This window comes from Syngnathoides biaculeatus, chromosome 9 (assembly GCF_019802595.1).
Source record: "Syngnathoides biaculeatus isolate LvHL_M chromosome 9, ASM1980259v1, whole genome shotgun sequence".
NCBI classification, from domain to species: domain Eukaryota; kingdom Metazoa; phylum Chordata; class Actinopteri; order Syngnathiformes; family Syngnathidae; genus Syngnathoides; species Syngnathoides biaculeatus.
In genome coordinates this window covers 19,889,698-19,911,190 of record NC_084648.1, presented here as the reverse complement: position 1 = coordinate 19,911,190, position 21,493 = coordinate 19,889,698, and the positions used below count along the sequence as shown (strand labels likewise).

General features: G+C 48.4%; 1 protein-coding gene across 5 annotated transcripts in view; it reads left to right on the top strand.

Annotated features, from left to right (window-relative positions):
• Positions 1-21,493, top strand: part of LOC133505567 (receptor-type tyrosine-protein phosphatase delta-like) — a 219,288-nt gene that overhangs the window by 188,751 nt on the left and 9,044 nt on the right. For 3 of the 5 annotated variants that reach the window (XM_061828705.1, XM_061828704.1, XM_061828703.1), the window contains 6 exons: positions 1,306-1,403; positions 7,042-7,165; positions 10,076-10,251; positions 13,791-13,910; positions 15,882-16,036; positions 20,890-21,175. In XM_061828705.1, the coding sequence (XP_061684689.1) occupies positions 1,306-1,403; positions 7,042-7,165; positions 10,076-10,251; positions 13,791-13,910; positions 15,882-16,036; positions 20,890-21,175 (959 nt within the window). Of the gene's footprint in view, positions 1-62; positions 105-1,305; positions 1,404-7,041; positions 7,166-10,075; positions 10,252-13,790; positions 13,911-15,881; positions 16,037-20,889; positions 21,176-21,493 lie in introns of all 5 variants that reach the window. The other 2 variants (XM_061828701.1, XM_061828702.1) reach the window with 1 other exon arrangement.

Below are 21,493 nucleotides of genomic sequence, written 5' to 3'. Positions count from 1 at the left end.
TTATTTGTATTTATTTTTTTTCGGGGGGGTCTTCTTTAACTTTGCTACTGTTTCCTTTTCAGCCTACCGTGTATCAGTGTACCGTGGTTATCGGCGTTTGTCAAGTTAGTTGGTCTCACAGTCCGCCAAAGATTTGCTCTCATAATTTTCCTCCTTGCTCACATTTTTTTTTCCAATCTATTTTAGACATTGGTGCAAACTAACTTCCATCCCGCGTTGGATGAAACTGCTTGAATTGACAACATCTTGTCAATAAGTTTTCGTTTTACAGTGGAACCTCCAACGTTGAATGCATTTTTTTCTTCCCCCATCACGATGCCGGTCGACCTTCTTTATTGTTCATACTTGGAAACTCGAATTCCGTGTCGGAAAAAAGCTTGCTGCAAGGTCGTTTCAGCAAAATATCATAACTGTTGAGTAAAAAGACGTTAAGATGCTAAAATAAAACAAAAACAATCTCGTTTGGATCCGTTAACTTTGGCCAAGAAATACAGACGCACTGACGAATGTGCAAGATGAGTTCTGGAGATGAGTTTGTTGCTGCTTTTCCGACGTTGCAAAAAGTGATATTATCGTAATTCCCGGCCTACAGTGGTTATAATCCTCGGTAACGCTAGCGTTAAACTTTCTGTGTACCAAAGCATATAACGAGGTGCGCTCTGTAGGCCGGGAATTATGGAATATGTTTTTTTTTTTTTGTTCTGTTTTGCGGGTGTTTCCAATCTTCTCATTGGACCTTTTGTCATGACTGGCACCCAAAAAAATAAAGACGTTTTTACAAAAAAAAAAAAGTGGATGACAAAACACAAGGCCAACTTCACGTGAATCACACATGCCAGATATTTTTAAGTCTTAAGAGATTTATTTTCTTCTGCAAATAACGAGCGTAATGTTCAACTTCGGAGGCAATCAGAATTCGAGGTTCCATTGTATTACGTTAAGTTTTTGGGTTTTTTTTTTTCCCCCCTCAATGCTGAATTTTTAACCGCCTGTGTCAGTCTTTTTTTTTTAATCTTTAATGCATCGACTCAAAGTACATTGTGTCTGTCGTGGCTCAGTAACTTTCCAAACACGCACATTCTTCTTCCTGTCTGCTTTGGCGAGGGAATAGTCACTTAACAACGAAACACTTCCATTCGCTTTTCTCCGCTGTGACTGTTGTCACACTAAAAAAAGAAAAAGAAAACTGCTAACATTTTTGCTTTCGGAAAACAAGTGCAGTTGGCCATTTTTTTTTTTTAACGTTTTTTTTTTTTGTTTTTTTTTTTTTTTTTTTTTCCCTCTGTCTCCGCTTGTGCTCGTCAGGCATGGCGAGTCACCCGCCCGTCCCCATCTCGGAGCTGGCAGATAACATCGAGCGCCTCAAGGCCAACGACAACCTCAAGTTCTCACAAGAATATGAGGTAGGAATGCCGATCCCGGGAATCTCCAACTTGAGGAGTTTGTCTTCTTCGACATCCATCTTTGCTTTAAATTGGGACCATCAATTCCTCGCCCAATTTGAGTCACGTGCGATACAACGCTGTCAAATTTCACTCGCGTTACGATATGTACCGCATGGCACTCCTCTGGGCAGTTGACAGTTTTCATATGACCTCACGTTCATTTTTTTGTTCTGCGGAAGGAACAAGAAGACCCACGGAAAACCCAGTGAGATGCACAAACCGGACCCACTGTGGGAAATTAGCGCTACTCTCGGGCATAAAAACTGACGCCTCCAAAAGCATAATTTTTTTTCAAGAAGATGAGGTGTAAACGTTACATTGTCAAAAAGAGCAAGCCACTTCCAACACTTTGTACTGGCCAAGAATTTGTCAAAATAACAACCAATTTTTGAAAAAGTATAAAATATGGAATTTGCGCCAAGCTAGCATCCAAAATCCTCAAAACGAGGAACAGCTCAAAGTCCTTGATTAAATCTTGGGTAACCCCATTACTCTGACATGTAGGATCAGTAAAATATCGACAAATATATTATATATATATATATATATGTCTATTCAGCCGCGGCATGCTGGAGCCTATCCCGAGAGGTGGCGTACGCCCTGAACTGGTCGCCGGCCAATCGCATGGCACAAAGAAACAGACGGGCGTTCGCATTCACACCTACGGGCAACGTAGTTTTCAAACAACGTATGAAAAAAAAAAATATATATATATATATATATATATATATACATCCACTTGGCTCTTTATGCATTTTATGACATAACCTTTAATGAAAACGATTTCTTTATTTGAAATTTATTTGAGAGAGCTGCACAGCAGTCTAAGCTTTGCCCTGAGAATGATACTGTAGCTATAAAATGGAATTTTGAAAAAAAAAAAAAATAATACAAACTTTAAATTGTCACATGCCTAAAATTGATCCATCTCTTAAAGTCAGAAGTTCGTAGAATCGCGGCCGCGAGTCGTTTTCGAGAAGTCCGGATAAGCTCGCCACATTTTGCCGTCGGGATTTTTGCCCACCCCGCAGGGGCAAAGTGATCCAGGTCCGATCAGTTTGCCCGACTGGTGGAGGTTTTATCAGCGATTTATATCGCCGAAGATCCGCACAGCGTGACGCTGCCGGCAGCGTGTTCCACTTGCGGTCTTTGGCTGACTTGCAGTTTCGCTTGATGACTGAAAGGCTCCGATTTAGTTTTCATCCGAAGAAAATAAAATCAGTCACTTTTGAAGGTCATTGGTTTGTTTTGTTTTTTTTTTTTAAGGGCTTCCTTAACAAAATGGGCGAATGCATGTACACAAAGCGAGCTCTGTAGAGGAGTTCTGGGATGGGTTTTCTGTGGAAGAATCAACGACCTTTGACCTCACCTGTTCTGAAAGGGGAATCCCGGTGGTTTGGATTAACCATGTATCCAATAGGTCATGGCATATGTACTGCATCTTGAAAATGTCATGTTAATCCTCTCTCATTTAATGACGTTTTGAGAAGATTATTATCGGCAATTACCAATTTTCACAGGCGCCGCCATTTTGGCGAGTCACATGACGTACGTGCCCGGAAGTGACGTAATAGGCGCGATTACGATGTGACACAATTATGGCCGGCGCTGATTTTTCCGATTGAAATAGCAGTATCGGTTGATCGGGAAGACGGAGGACTACTTCCATACAGATTTGAACCTGTGGCTGTAAATATGACGCGGCGTCTGACGAGCGAGCTCCGGTAGGGGACCGCGAGCGAGCTCCCGGGGGGCCTTCGTTCGTCCGAAGAACCATCCGAAAATTCAACATTATTTACAACCACAGGTTGGAATCTGTGCGGAAGTACTTCCTCCATTTTCCCGATCAAACGATACTTCTATTTCTTCATCAGATGAGGATCAATCCGAGAAATCAGCGCTGGCCATAATTGTGTCACATCGAAATTGAGCCTTTGTCGCTGCACGTAATACGCCACATCCGCGGCACGGAGGTCATGTGACTCGCCAAAATGGCGAGAGAGGATTAACATCACATTTTCAAAATCCAGTACATAATCTAAACCAGTGATTCCGAAACAGTGTGCCGGGGTACGTTAGTGTGCCGTGAACGCTCTTCACGTGTGCCTTGGGAAGTTATCCAATTTTATGTAATTGTGGGGGGAAAAAAAAAGCATTTATTCCAAGAAATAATGTATCTTTATTTAGCTGTGTATGCCAGTGAGGCGCAATGACAGACAGAATGGGAAAAAAAAAATGTCATTAATCGATCCATTTTTGGTGACATTTACTTTCGTTGGTGTGCCGTGGGATTTTTCAATTTCAATTTCAATATGCGCCTTGGCTCCTATGAAGGTCGGAAATCACTGGAATTCCCCTTTAAGGATGAAAGGTCCCGCTCCCAAATATTGTGTCAAGTATTCCCGGAAGAGTGCGGGATGTAAAGAGCAAAACAAGCGCATGTTTGAGTCGCGGCCAGCTGTCCCATCGCTACTGTACGTTGATCACGACGACGCAAGGTTGAGCACGTTTCCCATCGTGCCGTCGTGCTCACATCCACACGCGGCTTGAAGATGGAAATTGAAAAAATGCAAGGCTCAAGGAAAGTTTGCTTCCAGCCAGATTGTTATCCGGTCCACTGGTGCAGATAGAAATATAAAGAAAGGCACTGCGGGCTCGCCAGGAGACGCGTAAAGCCGGTCGCTCGCTCGGTCGGCGTGTATTTGACTTTTTTTTTTTTTTTTTTTTTCGCACTACAGTCGCAGAAAGGCTCTTCTCCGAAACTTAGCAAATGGAGCCAGCCTCACAATTAGCTCCGCAGAGAGATATTTACCAGGGTCTCTGGATCGGGTCCGGATAGAGCGACGGAGACACGGGCTGCTACTTGGCCAGCCGCACGGGAAAAGTAGTGTGTACGTGCGCGGCACATGACCGAAAAGAAGAGGAAAAAGGCTTTGGGAGAGCGCACGCAGAAGGATGGAGGAGCCGGTGCAGGAAGCGGCCGTGCGGTTTTAAGCCTCCTGGCCTTTGTCTCCGCATGACTGCGTGCTTTGTTCGCCGAGAGATGGATGGCAAAGCCGCGGAAGGGGGGCGGGGGAGCACAAATGATTGCGGCGCACATGATATCGGGCAGAGCGACGGGGATCGCGCACGTCCGCAGTACCGCACGTGTCCGTTTCCACCCCCCAAAACCAAACCATAATTGCGGTACGTGTCGTATAATATTCCCAATGGCTAAAATTGCTCTGGCTCTCCGGTCGTCATCTCTCGCTAATGACCTCAACGTCTGCCTCTCCCTTGCTCGCTTTCATTGGAATTAGCCTCCAGGAACTCCGCGTGTTGCTCCAACGGAACTTTCCTCTCCTTCCTCGAGGAATCTTTTGTGACGCTGGAACCGCTTCCTCTGCCGGTTCTCGCCAGCCTTCGTTTCTGTTGGGGATCCCGTTTCTCTCCTCCCTCGAGGAATCTTTTGTGACGCTGGAACCGCTTCCTCTGCCGGTTCTCGCCAGCCTTCGTTTCTGTTGGGGATCCCGTTTCTCTCCTCCTCGAGGAATCTTTTGTGACGCTGGAACCGCTTCCTCTGCCGGTTCTCGCCAGCCTTCGTTTCTGTTGGGGATCCCGTTTCTCTCCTCCCTCGAGGAATCTTTTGTGACGCTGGAACCGCTTCCTCTGCCGGTTCTCGCCAGCCTTCGTTTCTGTTGGGGATCCCGTTTCTCTCCTCCCTCGAGGAATCTTTTGTGACGCTGGAACCGCTTCCTCTGCCGGTTCTCGCCAGCCTTCGTTTCTGTTGGGGATCCCGTTTCTCTCCTTCCTCGAGGAATCTTTTGTGACGCTGGAACCGCTTCCTCTGCCGGTTCTCGCCAGCCTTCGTTTCTGTTGGGGATCCCGTTTCTCTCCTCCCTCGAGGAATCTTTTGTGACGCTGGAACCGCTTCCTCTGCCGGTTCTCGCCAGCCTTCGTTTCTGTTGGGGATCCCGTTTCTCTCCTCCCTCGAGGAATCTTTTGTGACGCTGGAACCGCTTCCTCTGCCGGTTCTCGCCAGCCATCGTTTCTGTTGGGGATCCCGTTTCTCTCCTCCCTCGAGGAATCTTTTGTGACGCTGGAACCGCTTCCTCTGCCGGTTCTCGCCAGCCATCGTTTCTGTTGGGGATCCCGTTTCTCTCCTCCCTCGAGGAATCTTTTGTGACGCTGGAACCGCTTCCTCTGCCGGTTCTCGCCAGCCTTCGTTTCTGTTGGGGATCCCGTTTGGCCCGCCCTTTTCTTTAAGTTGACGGTCGCTTTCTTCTTCATTCGGAGTGGCGACTTGGTGCGTTACAGTCGGGCTGAGTCAAACTGGACTCCGCGGTCCGCCATGTACTCAAGGTCAGCTGGGAAAGGCTCCTGCTCACCCGCTCCCCTGCAGGTGTCAAACTCAAGGCCCAGGGGCCAGATTCGGCGCGGCACGTGATTTTATGTGGCCAGAATAGGCAAATCATGTGTGTAAAATTTTTTAGTTTTGTTGAAATCTGGACCAAAATTTCATCCATCCATCCATTTTCTTTGCCGCTGATCCTCAGGAGGGTCGCGAGGAGTGCTGGAGCCTATCCCGGCTCTCAACGGGCAGGACGTGACTGGTTGCCAGCCAATCACAGGGCACATAGAGACAAACAACAGTCACACTCACAATCACACCTAGGGGCAATTTAGAGTGTTCAATTAATGGTGCATGTTTTTTTTTTGCGGGGATGTGGGAGGAAACCGGAGTGCCCGGAGAAATCCCACGCAGGCACGGCGAGAACATGTGCAAACGCTACGCAGGCGAGGCTGGGATCGAATCCCGGGACCTCAGAACTGTGAGGCCAACGCTTCCCCAGCTGAGCCGTCGTGGCGCCACCAAAATTTCAAATGGTCTTAAAAATAATGCGGAGATATTGCAAGCAATTTTGTTAGCAAACATGAACAACAGTTGAGAAACCGTTCCTCTTCATTTCTGGTTCCGAAACTAGTTCTGTGTTACTGTTCAAGCTAACCAGCCACAGTATTTAGTATCAATCTTTTATATTCATTCTCATTTTTTTTATTTTCACTACCAATTTTAATCCTTAATCGTTTTTTAAAATGGAAAAAAAAATGCCACCTTTTTGAGTTATCCAGTTCAGGGCGTACCCCGCCTCCTGGCCGATGACAGCCGGGACCCTCGTAAGGATAAGCAGCTCAGAAAATGGATGGATGGATGAAATAGATTTGCAACCCAGCGTAATGAGGAGAGGGCCCACCTCGACGCCAACAATGGGTGTAAATGTAGAAGGCGGGATTAAGCTGAAGCTAAGGGCAGGAAGTCCATTTTGTCAAGACTCGGGAAGGTGTTTTGCCGTCCTTGCTCCTCTCGACGCTGTTCCGGATGTCGATTTCTCCCGTTTTCCTTCAAATCACGGCACGCAAACATCCGCGCTGCGGCGCTTTGTCAGACAGTGTAGTCCAGCTGCCAGACCATATGCAGGAAGAACCATTTCAAAAACAATCTCTCATTTTGAGTCAAAACAGCGCAAAGTGCCAACGCGCCTGTGAACGAGGTCCAAAACAAGCCCGAGTCTCGCCGACTCCTGACGGTAAACTTTTGTCTTTCTGTGCCTTGCAGTCGGTTGACCCCGGTCAGCAGTTCACGTGGGAGAACTCCAACTTGGAAGTCAACAAACCAAAGAACCGCTACGCTAACGTCATCGCCTACGACCACTCCAGGGTGATACTCTCTGGCATCGAGGGTAAGACGTGCTCGCCGACGTTCGTTTTGCGCGTGGGCGGGAGCCAGCGCCGGATTGCATCCGGTGGAAGATAAAACGGCGAGTTTCGCTTCGGGGCTCCCGTGCGCCAAGTCTCGAGCAGCGCAAATATCGGCGCTTACCGACCGACGCCCTCCGATACTGAAAGAATTTCACGCCGTGCCGGAAAAGAAGTGTCTCGCCGCAGTCCTTCGTGTTCGCCGAGACGCCATCAGCCACCTCGGGTGCGATCGGCCCCGGGCGGAGAAACTGGCGGGGGCCGGGCCCGAACAGATGAGCCTTATCTGGGGAAAGCGTGTGTGAGGAGCCCCCCCAGCCCAAACCGGCTCGACCCCCGCTTGTCGTCTTTGTCAGTCTGTCTCTCTGCCGGCATGCCGAGCGCATGCGCATACTTGAGATTCGTGCAGAAGTTGTGCACAGTTATGCACCTTCGCTTCCCCACATACACACACAACACATAACATCCGTCGTCGTCGTCGTTGATTGAGTTCAGTGAGCGACTAAATATTAATATTGTTAGGCAAGCTCTGGCCTAAGGGCCTCAAGCGGACCGCCGAGCAAATGACATCATCTAAAGTAATGTAATATTTGTTCTAATTGCTTAAAGGTCGAGTGTCAACGTTCTGAGATAGATTTTGAAATGAAAACTACATATAAGATTAGTCACTCCAATGTCTACACGCAAAAATAAATATGAGCGGAGAGCGCGTCATCCGTGCGCAAAAGTTGCGGAAGTGTCATTCGACATCCAAGCGGTCGCCGTATTGGCCGCGTCGACTGTCCGTGACGTCACCCCCGGACATTCGCCAATGAAAACACGCTGTGGCCCCTACTGTGGGACACGCCCCTTCAGGCACGCAAAACGTCTCACAACCGCGAAAGCGAAGTGTCCGGGGCAATATTACCCTATTGTTTCGAGACATATTTAGATGACATGCGACCACGGCCAAACCGCCTCCCCGCGGCGGACATGAGCCACCACGGCGACAAGGCCGGTGGCAGGCCGGTTGCCATCCACAAGGCCTGCGGAGGCCGTCCTTCAGCGGCTGCTGCGCGGAAGCCTTCCGATGTGCACATCCACACTTTTAGCAACCCTGATTTATGGATTACGCCCCCTCAACTATGGTTTGTTTTTTTTTTTATTTTTTTAAATCGCTGTATACACACCTACCTGTCATTTGGAACCCACGAAGCTCTCGTCCTTTGCACTCGTACAATCCATTTTTCACGACGAGTCGGGTCTCTTGCAAACTTCTGAAGGGTAAATCCATCCTCCCGAGCGTTCGAGCGATGTCCAGCAATGCGACGAGCCGGCATTTTGGCTAACACGAAGGAACGACGAGCTACCTTCCCGCAGGTAAAATTAATAGAAAGATACGAGTCCGCTTGAGGGGGGGGGGGGGTCCTGCCCCGTACGTCACTTCCTGCTTCACTTCGAAAACAAATCACTTGAGAGGATTTTCATGGCGGGAGTTGCAAAAAGCCAAAATCATGTTTTGTGGTGGGGAAAAAAAAAACGTATGGGTCCATGTCGGCTGCCTTTTTTTTCCATTAATAACATTCTAAAAATCATGCGTTTCATGACAGTGGCACTTTAAATTGCTTAATTCAAATGCATTTATTCCCTTTTTATATTTTATTCATTTATCTCATTCAATAATTGCTTCAATATTTGTTGTAAATTTTAAAAATCACTAACCCTAACCCGTAGCTCAGTGGTTAGACCACTGGTTTGGTAAACCAGGGGTTGTGGGTTCGTATCCCACCGGGGCCTCCACTCCCTGAGAAGGGTTGCGTCAGGGTCATCCGGCGTAAAAAAAAAATGGTGCATGACACGCTTTGGCGACCCCTAAAGGGACAAGCCGAAATAAACTTACCTTACTGAAATAATGGATTTTACATTACTCATTTTATTGATTTTTTTTTTTTTCTTTTAACAATTTTAAATGAGTGAATTATTAAAATATTTTAAATCTTTTCTTTTTCATACCTTAACTAAGAATGGCGTGGCCCATCTGTCAGTTTTAAAAGTCAAATGCACCACGGAGGACAAAAATTTGACCTGAAGGTTGCATTTTTTTTCTCTGTTTTTTTTTTTTTTTATTCGTGTGTGTGATTCCTCAACAATAAGGTACCATCAATAATCATCAAGAGGACAATTATGAGGCCAATGATAGAACAGGGACTGGAACTTCCTGCAATATACTGATGGTTGAATATTTTGGGACAAATATTGAGATGCGGAAAACTAGGGTTCCAACAGCCCTCTAAGACGAAATGCGCAACTTTATTTACCTTCATTTTGTCGCTATTAAGGTTCACCTGCCATCAAAAGACACAAAAAAATGAATTTGTATGCACCACTTTGGCGTAATCAGGTCATTGCGGCGTGCACGTTTGTGTGTGTTTCCGCGTGTGTGTTTCTTGCGTACATTTGTTTGTTTGCGCTCCGACTCAGTGGTTTTGGGGATTATGGTATTAGGCCCCAGATGAGCAGGACTGATCCAAAGTCCAACACACACAGATGGCCTCTCACAACCCACACGCGTGCACACGCACGTACACAATCCCTAGCAGGAACACGATCCATCTTCCACACGGTCGCCTTTGCAGAGCCGCAAGTCAGATTAGACGCGTGATGGTCTTGGTATGTTTTATCAAACAAGACGTCTGAACAGCCCGTCAGCGAAGGACGGCGCCCCGTTCGTTCATTCATCTTGGCGCCACGAGCTCAGTTGATCCGAACCTTCCATTACTGGGACATAAACGTGCTTTAAATACTTTTTGACTTGGGAAAAATGCAGGAGGTCAGAATAACAATCGTGCTTCTCTGCAAGGAAAATTGGGTGAAAATGTTCATCGCCCTTCACGACATGCGCACTTCACACGCAGGCGTCCCAGGCAGCGACTACATCAACGCCAACTACATCGACGGGTACCGGCGTCAAAACGCCTACATCGCCACTCAGGGTTCGCTTCCGGAGACCTTCGGGGACTTCTGGAGGATGGTGTGGGAGCAGCACACAGCCAACATTATCATGATGACCAAGCTGGAGGAGAAGTCCAGGGTAAGACTTGGACCACTTTGCCCAACAGCGTGGATGGAATTGCATGACGTATCATCCGCAAGTATCGTATGTCGCCGAGAATAACGGCACACTGTACCTGCAGAGGCAAACGTCGCAGTCACCGTCTCGGGAATGTTAAAAATGATGATCTCACTCTTGCTATTTTTATTCCCCGGGGACAACAATAATGCATGAGTTGCAAAAAAAAAAAAAAAAACGTGTCTGTAATATCGGAACAAAAGTCCCACATATTTGGAAGCAGAATCCAGTGTGAGGCAGGAGCCCAAGTCAAGTTTTGCAATTTTTCAAACACGGATTTAATATGGAATCTTATCAACGGTTATTTGTTTTGAATTGGATTTTCTCCACTATCATCATCCACACGTTTTGTCTCAGGGGAAGAATAAAAAAAAAAACAACATAGCTGGTAGCTACGTAATGATCCCACAATCACTAACCCTGACCCTAACCTTAGACCCTAACCCTAATTACTGTTACTATCGTTGACATCACACTTGTCACGATACAAAGGTTTTCCCACCCTGGACATGGCATCTGTAAAGCTTAGGTTAGTAGTGTAGTTTAAAATGGAAACAAAGGCGCAATGGAAAAACATCTTCATATTGGCACAAATACAATCGAGTACAGGGAGTCCTCGGTCTATGACAGCGATCCGTTCCTACAGTAGCGACTTAACTCGAATTTCGCCTTACTCGTAAGTGGGATTCCACCATTAAAAATCAGAATTTACATCAAAATACTTTGTATATAAAAACAAATACGTTGAAATAAACAAGATGATGTACTTAGCATGGCTGCTGAGAGGTGGATGGCGAAGAAGACAGGGAGGCGGCGCTTAGCTATTGCCAAGGAACACGGTCCTCAGTCTTCAATCCTCTCCATTTCCACAAGTATCAAAGATCCTTGTTTTGTGATCATCGTATCCGACATAGGAACGGAACCCTTCACACGCGCTAAAATACGGGCTTTGTCTTTAACTATTGTCAGCTCGGTCGAGCGACTGAAGCCTCGGTGGCGTTGGCCTGTCTCCTTTCTCCGATCTTTTTATGATCATGAGCTTCGTTTCCATGGTAATGGGTTTTCTTTCGGCCGCGGAATCATTCGCTAAAAGACACAGCGTCCGCGTTTGGGGCCATAACGTCTAAAAAGGAGGGCAAAAAAAATGCAAAAATACAAACACGGACAAGCATTAGCCAGACAAAATGGCGGACGGGGGACGGGCGTTGCAAAGTCGAAACGTCTTAGGTCCAGAATTCAAGGACTTAACTCAAGGACTCCCTGTACTTTAAAACAGACGACACACTATGCCTATGCTTCACTAATATTGCAACTTTCCAACAGCATCTATTATTTTGGTATTTCATTGCTAACGTTAAATTAGAAAAGAAACGTGGTTTTCCAGGAATTGCAGAACATTTGTCCAGAATCCAAGTCAATTCAGCTTTGAGAGACTTTGAGTGCCATTCGTCAGTCGTGAGCTCTCTCGTGGATCGATCGCGACGTTGCCAAGACATTTGCTTGCATCGGCGACGGAACCCGGCCGTGGTTTTCATGTCCTTCATTAGGCGGCAATTTGCGAGGAAATAGCGTGGAACGTTTCAACGTTTATTCATTGCAAATTCGAACCAGATCCTCCGGCGCCGCCGCCGAAAACATCATCCCGGTCAAGTCTTCATCGACTGGCTATTGGAACAGTAAAACATATATGTATGAAATAATGAGGAGAGAGGTTAGAGAGCGGGATACTGGGGATTGTTAAACCCCGATTGAAGCGCCGGGATGTTTTATTGGGAGTAGGAAAGGAAATTCCATTAAAGGGAAATGGAAGTGCAACGCTATTGGGGGGGGTTTACAAGCACATGAAATTGAAAATATTCAGCGTCAAGGCCTTCAAGTGTCGTGCACGGATATATGTGAAGAGGATTGGCTCACGGATGAGAAGAAAAACCTGCTCTCCTGCCATGTGTGCTTCTTTTTCCTCTTATTAACGTGTGCATTGTGTTTCCTTTCCAACCTTCTCCAACTGTCTCTGTTGTGTCTTTCCGACCCTCAGATGCCCTCTTATTTCTTCTCGAAGGCAAGATCTCGCTTTCTCTCCTTTGCTAATCCCCTTTTCAAATGTGCCCTCTCCTCACACAGTTTTCTCCTTACCCTCCCCTCTCTATTCGCTGCTTCTTCTTTTTCGTTTTTCTTTTCTTTTTTTTTTGCTGTTCCCCCCCCCCCCCCCCACCCACCCACACCGCACCCCCTTCCCCCGCGCAATAGCCAAATGCGACGAGTTGAACTCTTTTTCAAAGCACCACGAGGACTGACTCTGGTTTCTTTTCTTTTTTTTTAACCGCCGAAGTCGAGAAACCGTGCACATTAGCGTCTCGGCTCGCGTGAGCGACGCCTCCAAAACGCGCTTCCCGCGCGCGCGGCGTTACATTTTGTACCTCGCGGCCTTCCGAGGCGTCGGCCGCAGTGAACGCTGTAGCAAATTTGCTGTAAAGAAGATCAAACGCCTCGTAAAGATGATGAATTTTCATCTCGTGAGTATTTGCTCGGCTCTTAAAATGTTGACTAGAAAGCGGCTTCTCTCCGGTGGGGTTGTCGACTCGCTGGGGGAAAATGATTTAATCACATTTAACGCCCGTCGACATTATGTGTTTACGCGTTCCAAGATCACAGGTGGGATCAGAAGGATTCCTCGTTTTAAGTTCTGCTGCTGGCCCCAAGACCAGATTTCCGGACGGCCCTTTCGCGGCAGACGCGCTCTCTATCGTACGTGTTGAGTACTTAAGTGTGTTTTTTTTTTCTCCACAACCTCCCACCACGCAAGACCGTTCTGGTCCCGATAGTGTCTCAAGGTCTGCTGGGAACCCCGTGGAAACGCTGTAATTACAGCTCGCATGTCCCAGGCCCAAATTGCTAATCCTCCCGTCTGGAGCGGCGGAATGCAGAGCGAGCTGCCTTTCCGTCTTTGAAGTGAGGACCGGAGGGATCGGCGAGCGGCGTCGGCGTTGGCCTGATTCTGCCAAGGCCCGCGTTCGCCCCTCCCCGCTCCGCCGGGACGGTTCCCTCTCTTGTGGTCTCGGAGGCCGAGCCGGAGAACCGCGAGTGCGGGAATTTCAAGGTGTTTTGGGGCGGCCGGCGTCTCTCGGGGATTTGCGAGCCGCGTCGAGTCGAGCGGCGCTCGACTTTTCGGGCTCGGCGCGGGATCCCCGCGTGCGCTCGCCGAATGCGCGGAAGCTTCCCGGCGCACCAGACGGTACTTGTGCGGGATCACACGCATTGTAACAAGCTATCAGTCCTCACACGCACTAAAACCTCTTTTCACCCGTTGGGTTGCCTCGATAAGCCCAGTTTTACTCCGACACTTCTGTCTGAATTTTGCACTCCTCCCGTTTCTTTCTTTCTTTTTCTTTTTTTTGGATTGTGTTTTTTGTTTTAATCCAGTACACACCGTGATCGTGCACTTCTTTCTCCCAAAACAGCCACTCGGTGTTCCCCCAACGTTGTCCGTCTTGGCTTTTCAGGTGAAGTGCGACCAGTACTGGCCGACGCGCGGCACCGAGACCTACGGCCTGATCCAGGTCACCCTGCTGGACACGGTGGAGCTGGCCACCTACTCCGTCAGGACCTTTGCGCTTTACAAGGTAGCGAGACGCGTGCAGTCAAGCGCGACGCGGTTTACCACAGCGTATTGATTGCGTCAAATATTTATGCTGCTTCTGTGTTGATGCGCATTTGCTGGCGCGTGACCGTAGCTTCAGTGCTAGTTTGTACTTGATGACATCACTCAGCGCTTTTTCTATCTTATTCTGTCAGAGATTCTTGCAAACTGTGGCTTTTTCAAGGTCTTTTCTTTTATTTATGGAACCGTAAATTCTCCTTTTTATAGGGGGAAGCATTATCTTGCATGCATACACTTGTGTCTAAAACTCTTTGTAACTTCCCTGAACAACCCAGGCTAAACTTAACTCCTCCCTGATATACAAAAAGCTTAGTGTCTTAATGGAGATGTAACGCTTTAACAATTCTTCCCTGACACGCGTCACTTACTTTCCTATGACCCAAGGTTTTAACGCCATCTTGTGGCATTTTAGGGCATTGAAACGGGAGCGCAAAAATACACTAAAACGTTTTTAGCATGTCTCCCATAAGGGGGGAGGGGGGGGGGGACACCTTCTTTCGGCTTGTCCCTTTCGGGGTCGCCACAGCGTGTCATCTCATATGGTTGGCACAATTTTTACGCCGGATGCCCTTCCTGACCCTGACGCGACCCTTCTCAGGGAGTGGAGGCCCCAGTGGGATACGAACCCACAACCCCTGGTGCTCTAACCACTGAGCTACCGGGCCTCGGGGGGGGGGGGTGGTGGGGGGGGACATCCACACGACCAGCACCCATCCTGTACATACCTTTGCTTTTTATTGAGAAATGTCCATCCATTTTCTTTGCTGCTTATCCTCACAAGGGGTGGAGGGAGTACTGGAGCCGTTCCCGGCTGTCAACGGGCAGGAGGCGGGGCACACCCTGATCTGGTCACAAGCCAATCGCAGGGCACATCGAGACAAACGGTCGCACTCACAATCACACCCAGGGGCATTTGATAGTGTCCAATTCATGTTGCATGTTTTTGGGATGTGGGAGGAAATCGGAGTGCCCACCCGGAGAAAAGCCACGCGGGCACGGGGAGAACATGCAAACTCCGGGATCGAACCCGGGCCCTCAGAACTGGGAGGTGGCTGTCCCACCATGCCGCCGAAAAAAACCACAAGTGAATAGCGGACCTTACTTGCGTTCGTTGTATACACCGACTGGGAAGTTTACTGGATGCAATATTAATGTACACAGTCAAACATTTCTATCAAAACTAATATTTTGCCCAGCTCAGCACCTCTGTCTCTCTTTCCGAAGCCTCCCATTTATCCGGCACGGGAGCGCTCGCTCCGCTGGCACATTGTCGTCATTAGCAATAAAGATTTTTGATACCGCTCTTGTATCGGATCTCATGAGTCGTACCATATTTTTGGTGCAGTGCGCAGAGCAAACAAGTCGTTACGCGAACACCGCCGCCGACATCAGCGGGCTAATTTATTTCCGGTCGGCTACGGATAATTCACACGCTGTCACGGAGTGCGTATCAATCAGCCGACGCTGTATTTGCTGCTGCTACGCAACGGCCGAACAGGAGACGACTGGCCTCCTTGGAAAGATAGGTCTCTCGACGACTGGACGCTGTGTACTGTTTGGTGGGTCCAGAGGGGGCCGGCACATTTTTGGTGAGGGGTGGATTTCAGTCCGTCATCCTAACAATCATCAAGTATGATAATATAAATTCTGTGAATCTCATGAATTACATAGATATGCAACCCACCACTCCAGGGGTGTCAAACTCATTTTTTGTCCAGAGGGGCGCTATGACAGTGGGACCATACGTCTTGTTCAAGTTCGCAAGAATCACGGCGGTTGCTGATTTCCTTTTGCGGGCCGTATAAAATGATGTGGCGGGCCACACCTGGCCCCCAGGCCTTGAGTTTGACACCGGTGCACTACCCCACGAGCCGCTTCCGTTGTGATGAAAGTAGCAAAAGATGTCTGACTGCGGTGCGTCGTGTCCCTCCAGAGCGGCTCCAACGAGAAGCGTGAGGTTCGTCACTTCCAGTTCACGGCCTGGCCAGACCACGGGGTACCCGAGCACCCCACTCCGTTCCTGGCCTTCCTGCGACGGGTCAAGGCCTGCAACCCCGCCGATGCGGGGCCCATGATCGTCCACTGCAGGTGAGTGGCGCTCCGTAACCGTTTTAGGTTTTGGTTTTTTTTAAACTTGTGGTTCACGCGAGAATTCTTAAAGGTCGAGTGTCATCCCTATAAACATACTAAAATAGATATTGTGATGAAAAATACATCTAACGTTATTCACTTCAATGTCTATACGGAAAAATAAATATGAGCGGAGAGCGCGTCATCCATGCGCAAAGCTGCGGAAGTGTCATTCGACGACATCCAAGTGGCCGCCGTATTGGCTGCATTTACTGTCCGTGACGTCGGCCCGGACATTCGCCAATGAAAACACTCGGTGGACCCTCCAATGGGAGACGAACACGCCACCCTTCTGACACGGAAGCTCTTTTCGAAGAAGAGAACGTCGCACAACCGAGTCAAGTGACCGGGGCAATATTACCCTATTGTTTCGACGCATATTCCGATGATATGCGACCACAGGCAAACCTTCTCCCCGTCCCATCCACTTCCACAAAGATCAGCCTTGTCGGCCGGGGTGGCTCATTTTTGGCGCCGAGGTGGCTGATCATGCTTTATGGTGTTGTTCATAGCCGCCGCTGTCCGCGATTAACAAACACCACCGAGCCGGGGCGCTTTACGGCGTTGTCGTCGCACGGGACTGAGTGGGGCATTGTCGGCAGCGCCGTCCGCGAGCCTGACGCGACAGCCTTCGCCGAAGCCGTGACCGGCGGATGTGGCGCCTTGGCCGGCGGTGGCTCCATTTCGGCGCTGAGGTTGCTTAGCACTGAACCGAGCCGGGCTGCTTTACGGGGTTGCCGTCACACTCTGCTGAGTGCGCCGTTGTCGGGAGCGGGTTAAGGTTAGGGCGGCAGCCTTCGCCGGCGAGCCCGACGCCGTCCGACGCGCGCATCGACACATTTAGCACGCCTGTCAGACGTACACGTATCTTTTGTTACGTTATGAGAGACAGATTACGTGGTCCGCCCCAAACTATTATTTTTTTTTTTTTAGTAGCTCTATACACACCTACCTGTCATTTGGAACCCACTGAGCTCTCGTCCTTTGCACCCGTGCAATCCATTTTTCACGACGAACCAAGTCTCTTGGAAACCTATGAAGGGTAAATCCATCCTCCCGGGCGTTCGAACAATATCTAGCAACGACGAGCTACCTTCCTGGAGGTAAAACTAATAGAAACAAACGAGTCCGCTTGAGGGCGGGTCTGTCCTCTACGTCACTTCCTGCTTCTTGTCGAAAACAAATCCCTCGAGAGGATTTTCATGGCGGGAGTTACAAAAAGCTGTACATACGTCAAAATCATGTTTTGTGGTGGAAAAAAAAAAAAAAATGCATGGGTCCATGTCGGCTTCGGTTTTTTTCCATTCATAACATACTAAAAATCATGCATTTCATAACAGGGTCCAAGAAAACGCTAGCATGGCTATCACCGACACATACTCGTCTGACTTTGTCTGCAAACTAAAGACAAACGGAGGTTCACTAAATTGGCAGTCGGAGTGTATCATTAACCGTAGCGGTGGTTCTTCACTCAGCAGCCTCATTTTTTAAGTCCAGTCCAATCCAACTCTGAGCCCTAATGGTTCCTAAACGAAAACCACAATTGGACCTGCCGTTACTTCAAGCTTTGCGTCCCTCCCTTCGGTGACGTCCGTCTCGTCAAAGCTGCCCGAGCGCTTTTATTTTGCACAAGCGGTGTTTACTCCTGACCGCTCGAGCTGCTCTAGGTTCATAAGTTTCTATTCAAATCGTGTCTTTGCGAGGGGGGGGGGGGTTGGAAGACTTGTCATTACGGAGAGCTAAAAGGAGGCCGTTCTTTGCAGGAAGCGGGATCGCAAGACGATAGAAAGTTGCAGAGGGAATACGGGCCAGAGTGCGGTGAGATGCGGGAGGGGGGAAAAAAGGGCGATTGAGAGGAAGAGTTCGCCAGGGACCGGGAGTTAAATGATGAGAGATGAGCAGAATGGGAGTTGTGTGAGGGGAGCCGGCGGAAATAGGCCAGGTCAAAGCGATTGGAAGGGCTGAACTAAAGAAGAGGACGGGCGCGGAGGAAAGGAGGTTCCGGGGCGGTCAAGGCGAGAGGGGGGGGCCCGGTCAAAAGGTCGGCGGCGGCAGAGAGGCGCCTTCTAATCTGTGCTCGCGCTCAGATGGAGTATCTAACGGGATTAGCGGGCAAATTTAATTATCCCGCCGTCGTTATGGGCCGTACCGAATCGGGAATCAAACAATGGGCCCGGATCTCATTTCAACCCAGTCAATCTCACGCTTCCGCTATTCACTCTGCCGTTTCGAGAGGCCGCCACCGCTCACTTGTAGGGACTTTTTACCAATTTGAAATGTAGAAGAATCTGAAGTCATTCATGTTTGGACTGTGTAGAGATAGCAGCGTATGCTCATGCGCTGGCTGGCATGTTTTCGACTCTTCAAAGCCAGAACTTTTGCTTTTATATCCATTCGTAAGGCAAAACTTATCCCGAGCCGCCTTGAACTTTGAGCAGGTTTACAGTACAGTCGGGCGACAGACGCGAGCCAACGCACAACTTGAATTGTGACAAAGGGACGACCTGAGCCCCGACTTTCGGCCTTGTGAAAAATGAAAGATTTCCCACGAGAGGAATGTGACAGTCGAAGTTCTTGGGAGGACACGTACAGACACGCCATCGCTACGGATTTCCCAGAACGCCCTGGAGGTGGCAAATCAGCACACCGCCTGAAATGCTCCCCGTGACGCGTGCGGATCATCGCGCCTTATTTTTGTCCCGCGTCTCCGTGTCCCTTGTCGACACGGAAAGGAGCGGAAATGGAACTTTCCAATGGCGATCTTAAGCTCCGCCCCACAAGCTTCCAAAATGGCGATTGAACAGAACGTGTTTGAAGGCGATTCTCTATCGCGTATTCCAGATAATATCGGGGTGTGGGGTTTTTTTTTGGTTTGTTTTTTGTTTTTCTTTGCCAAATGCGTCAGACTTGTCCAAGAGAGGTCTCAACTATTTCACGTACACGGAATTAAGATTTTCGACGGAGAGGGACGCAATGTCAGAGTTACAGCGAAACGTTGGCGATCGATGCGAATATGTTTGAAGCCTCACAAACTTCATATTGAAATCCAACAGGATAAAATAGTGGAATGGCACTGCGCGTGTAAAGCAGGATGAGTACTTTTTACTTGGAAAAATCACGAGTAGTAATATCAATTTAGCCTTTTTAAGTGAGTGGGTGTATTCATTTGACTTGGCTCGGAATCGTACCGAGTGCTCTGTTTTAAAAGTCCGATGCGATACGAATAGGCAAACGGACGTTTCTCTTGCATGACATGGCGCATTTTTACGTATCGCTAACCCGACTCTTCGGCATAAAACATGACACACTTCATTCAGCAGGTCGGTGATACACGAACAAAGTGAAAGTTGTTCTCCTGCACTGATAATAATTCAATCAAACTCATAGAAGTTACTTCTCCCTCACTCACCTTCGAACATGCAGCCTCGTGTTTGTTGATATTGTCTACATTTAGTTGTACGTGCGCTTTTCCGCGAGCCTTAATCCGCCGTAGACACTTCGTCAACCGTGTTTTAGGCTCTGGAAAATGAATCAAGCTGGCAGGATATCTTTCATCAGAATTGCACGTTCCCCAGACGCATCTGAGGACCATTTTCTTCGTAACATTCACTTTTCCAAGCGCCCGCTACTGACAACCGGCAATGCTTGCGGGACAACACGGCGGCGTGGGCGTGTCAAGACAATGCGGCGATCTGATTGGTTATTATTGTACGAGTGATTGACAGGTCGGAAGGGACCATTGTGGATGAAAGTCGCACTTGCACTGGGCCGGTTTACGATTCGAATTGGGACACATCTATTGGCTCGTTGATGTACCCCGCAAAAACAGATGCTTGTGTTTTGAAGATCAATGCCAGGCGTGAATGTTCACTTGGTTTTGCGAGTTATGCCAACACACACAAAAAAGGCAAAATTGGAGGCAGTCAATCAGGCAGCTGTGGTCTTTTGTAACACTTCAAAGCACATCCATAGTCATTTTTTTTTTCGTCGCTATTAGTCGTGTCTGGAAGTGATTGACTTTATTTCACAATTTACGGTTCTTGTATTTGGTGAGAGAACACAGAGACGTCTGCGCATCTTAAGACCTCAAGACTGTCGGCATTTTTTGCTGCGGTGTGAGGAAGTTGCACGGCTGGTACCTGAAAATGTATCCCTGCTTCCGTTCGCAGTAGCGCTTCTCCTCTCCGAGGTTCTCGGCGAGCTGGAACCGATACCGGCTGACATCGGGCTCGAGGTGATGGAAAACGTGAGAGCGCTTTGCCAGCCAATCGCAGGGGACAGCTCGACAAATAGTCAATAAAACTCGCGTCCATGCCACTTTTCGCGTTCCTATGAGAAATAAGTCTTATCCCATTCATGAGCAGGGTGGCAATTTTTTGCCTTATTGAGATAAAAAAAAAAAAAACTCTCCTAACAGGCCACAATCAAGGAAATAACATTTCTTTTTCGTTTATGGTTAAGTTATATGATAACTTTACTCGTTTATAATCTCGTCCCAAAAATGGGACGCTGCCCGCAAGAGGGTACTTGGCTTTTCTTTGTCGATTGTCCCAAAAACCAGAATCAGAATCAGATTAAAACATTTCAATATTTTGATATATGAAGGATGTCATGCGTGATAAGCATGATGTCCCAAAAATGGGTTAAACTTCCAAGTTGAATTCAAACGTAATAATCTTCGGCGTTGTGCACACTACACAAAATATTTGTGGTTTATGTTCCTTTCAAAAACAAAATGATGAAGCGCAACTTTAACATTTTGAGGGTTGAAAGCTACACGGAATGAACTTTTGCACCTTTTGCCCCTCCAGCGCCGGCGTGGGTCGCACGGGTTGCTTCATCGTGATCGACGCCATGGCGGAGCGGATCAAGCACGAGAAGACGGTGGACATCTACGGCCACGTCACGCTCATGCGCTCCCAGAGGAACTACATGGTCCAGACGGAGGACCAGTACATCTTCATCTACGACGCGCTGCTGGAGGCCGTGACCTGCGGGAACACCGAGGTCCCCGCCAGGAACTTGTACTCGTACATCCAGAGGCTGACGCAGATCGAACCCGGCGACAATGTCACCGGCATGGAGCTGGAGTTCAAGGTGAGCGGCTGGCAACAATGCAATCTTCCGTCTTGGCGTGCAGGAATTTACAATCGATTGAGTGGCGTCGCGCCGTCCGTTTTCCGTCGCGCGACTTGCCGGAAGAAGTCGGCTTTGCGGACCACAACTCCGCCAATGGCCTCTCGTCACCCAATCGGAATAAATCGTGACATTTGAGGTTCTGCGCTCCCACGCCGAAGTTGATCTGGCGTTATACAACTCTGGTACTTTCCCCGCTGGCATTGTGTCAAATCCTAGCAAATTTCAGGATCCTTAAAGTTAACGTCCAAGCCTAATTGAGGAATTGCAACATCAAAC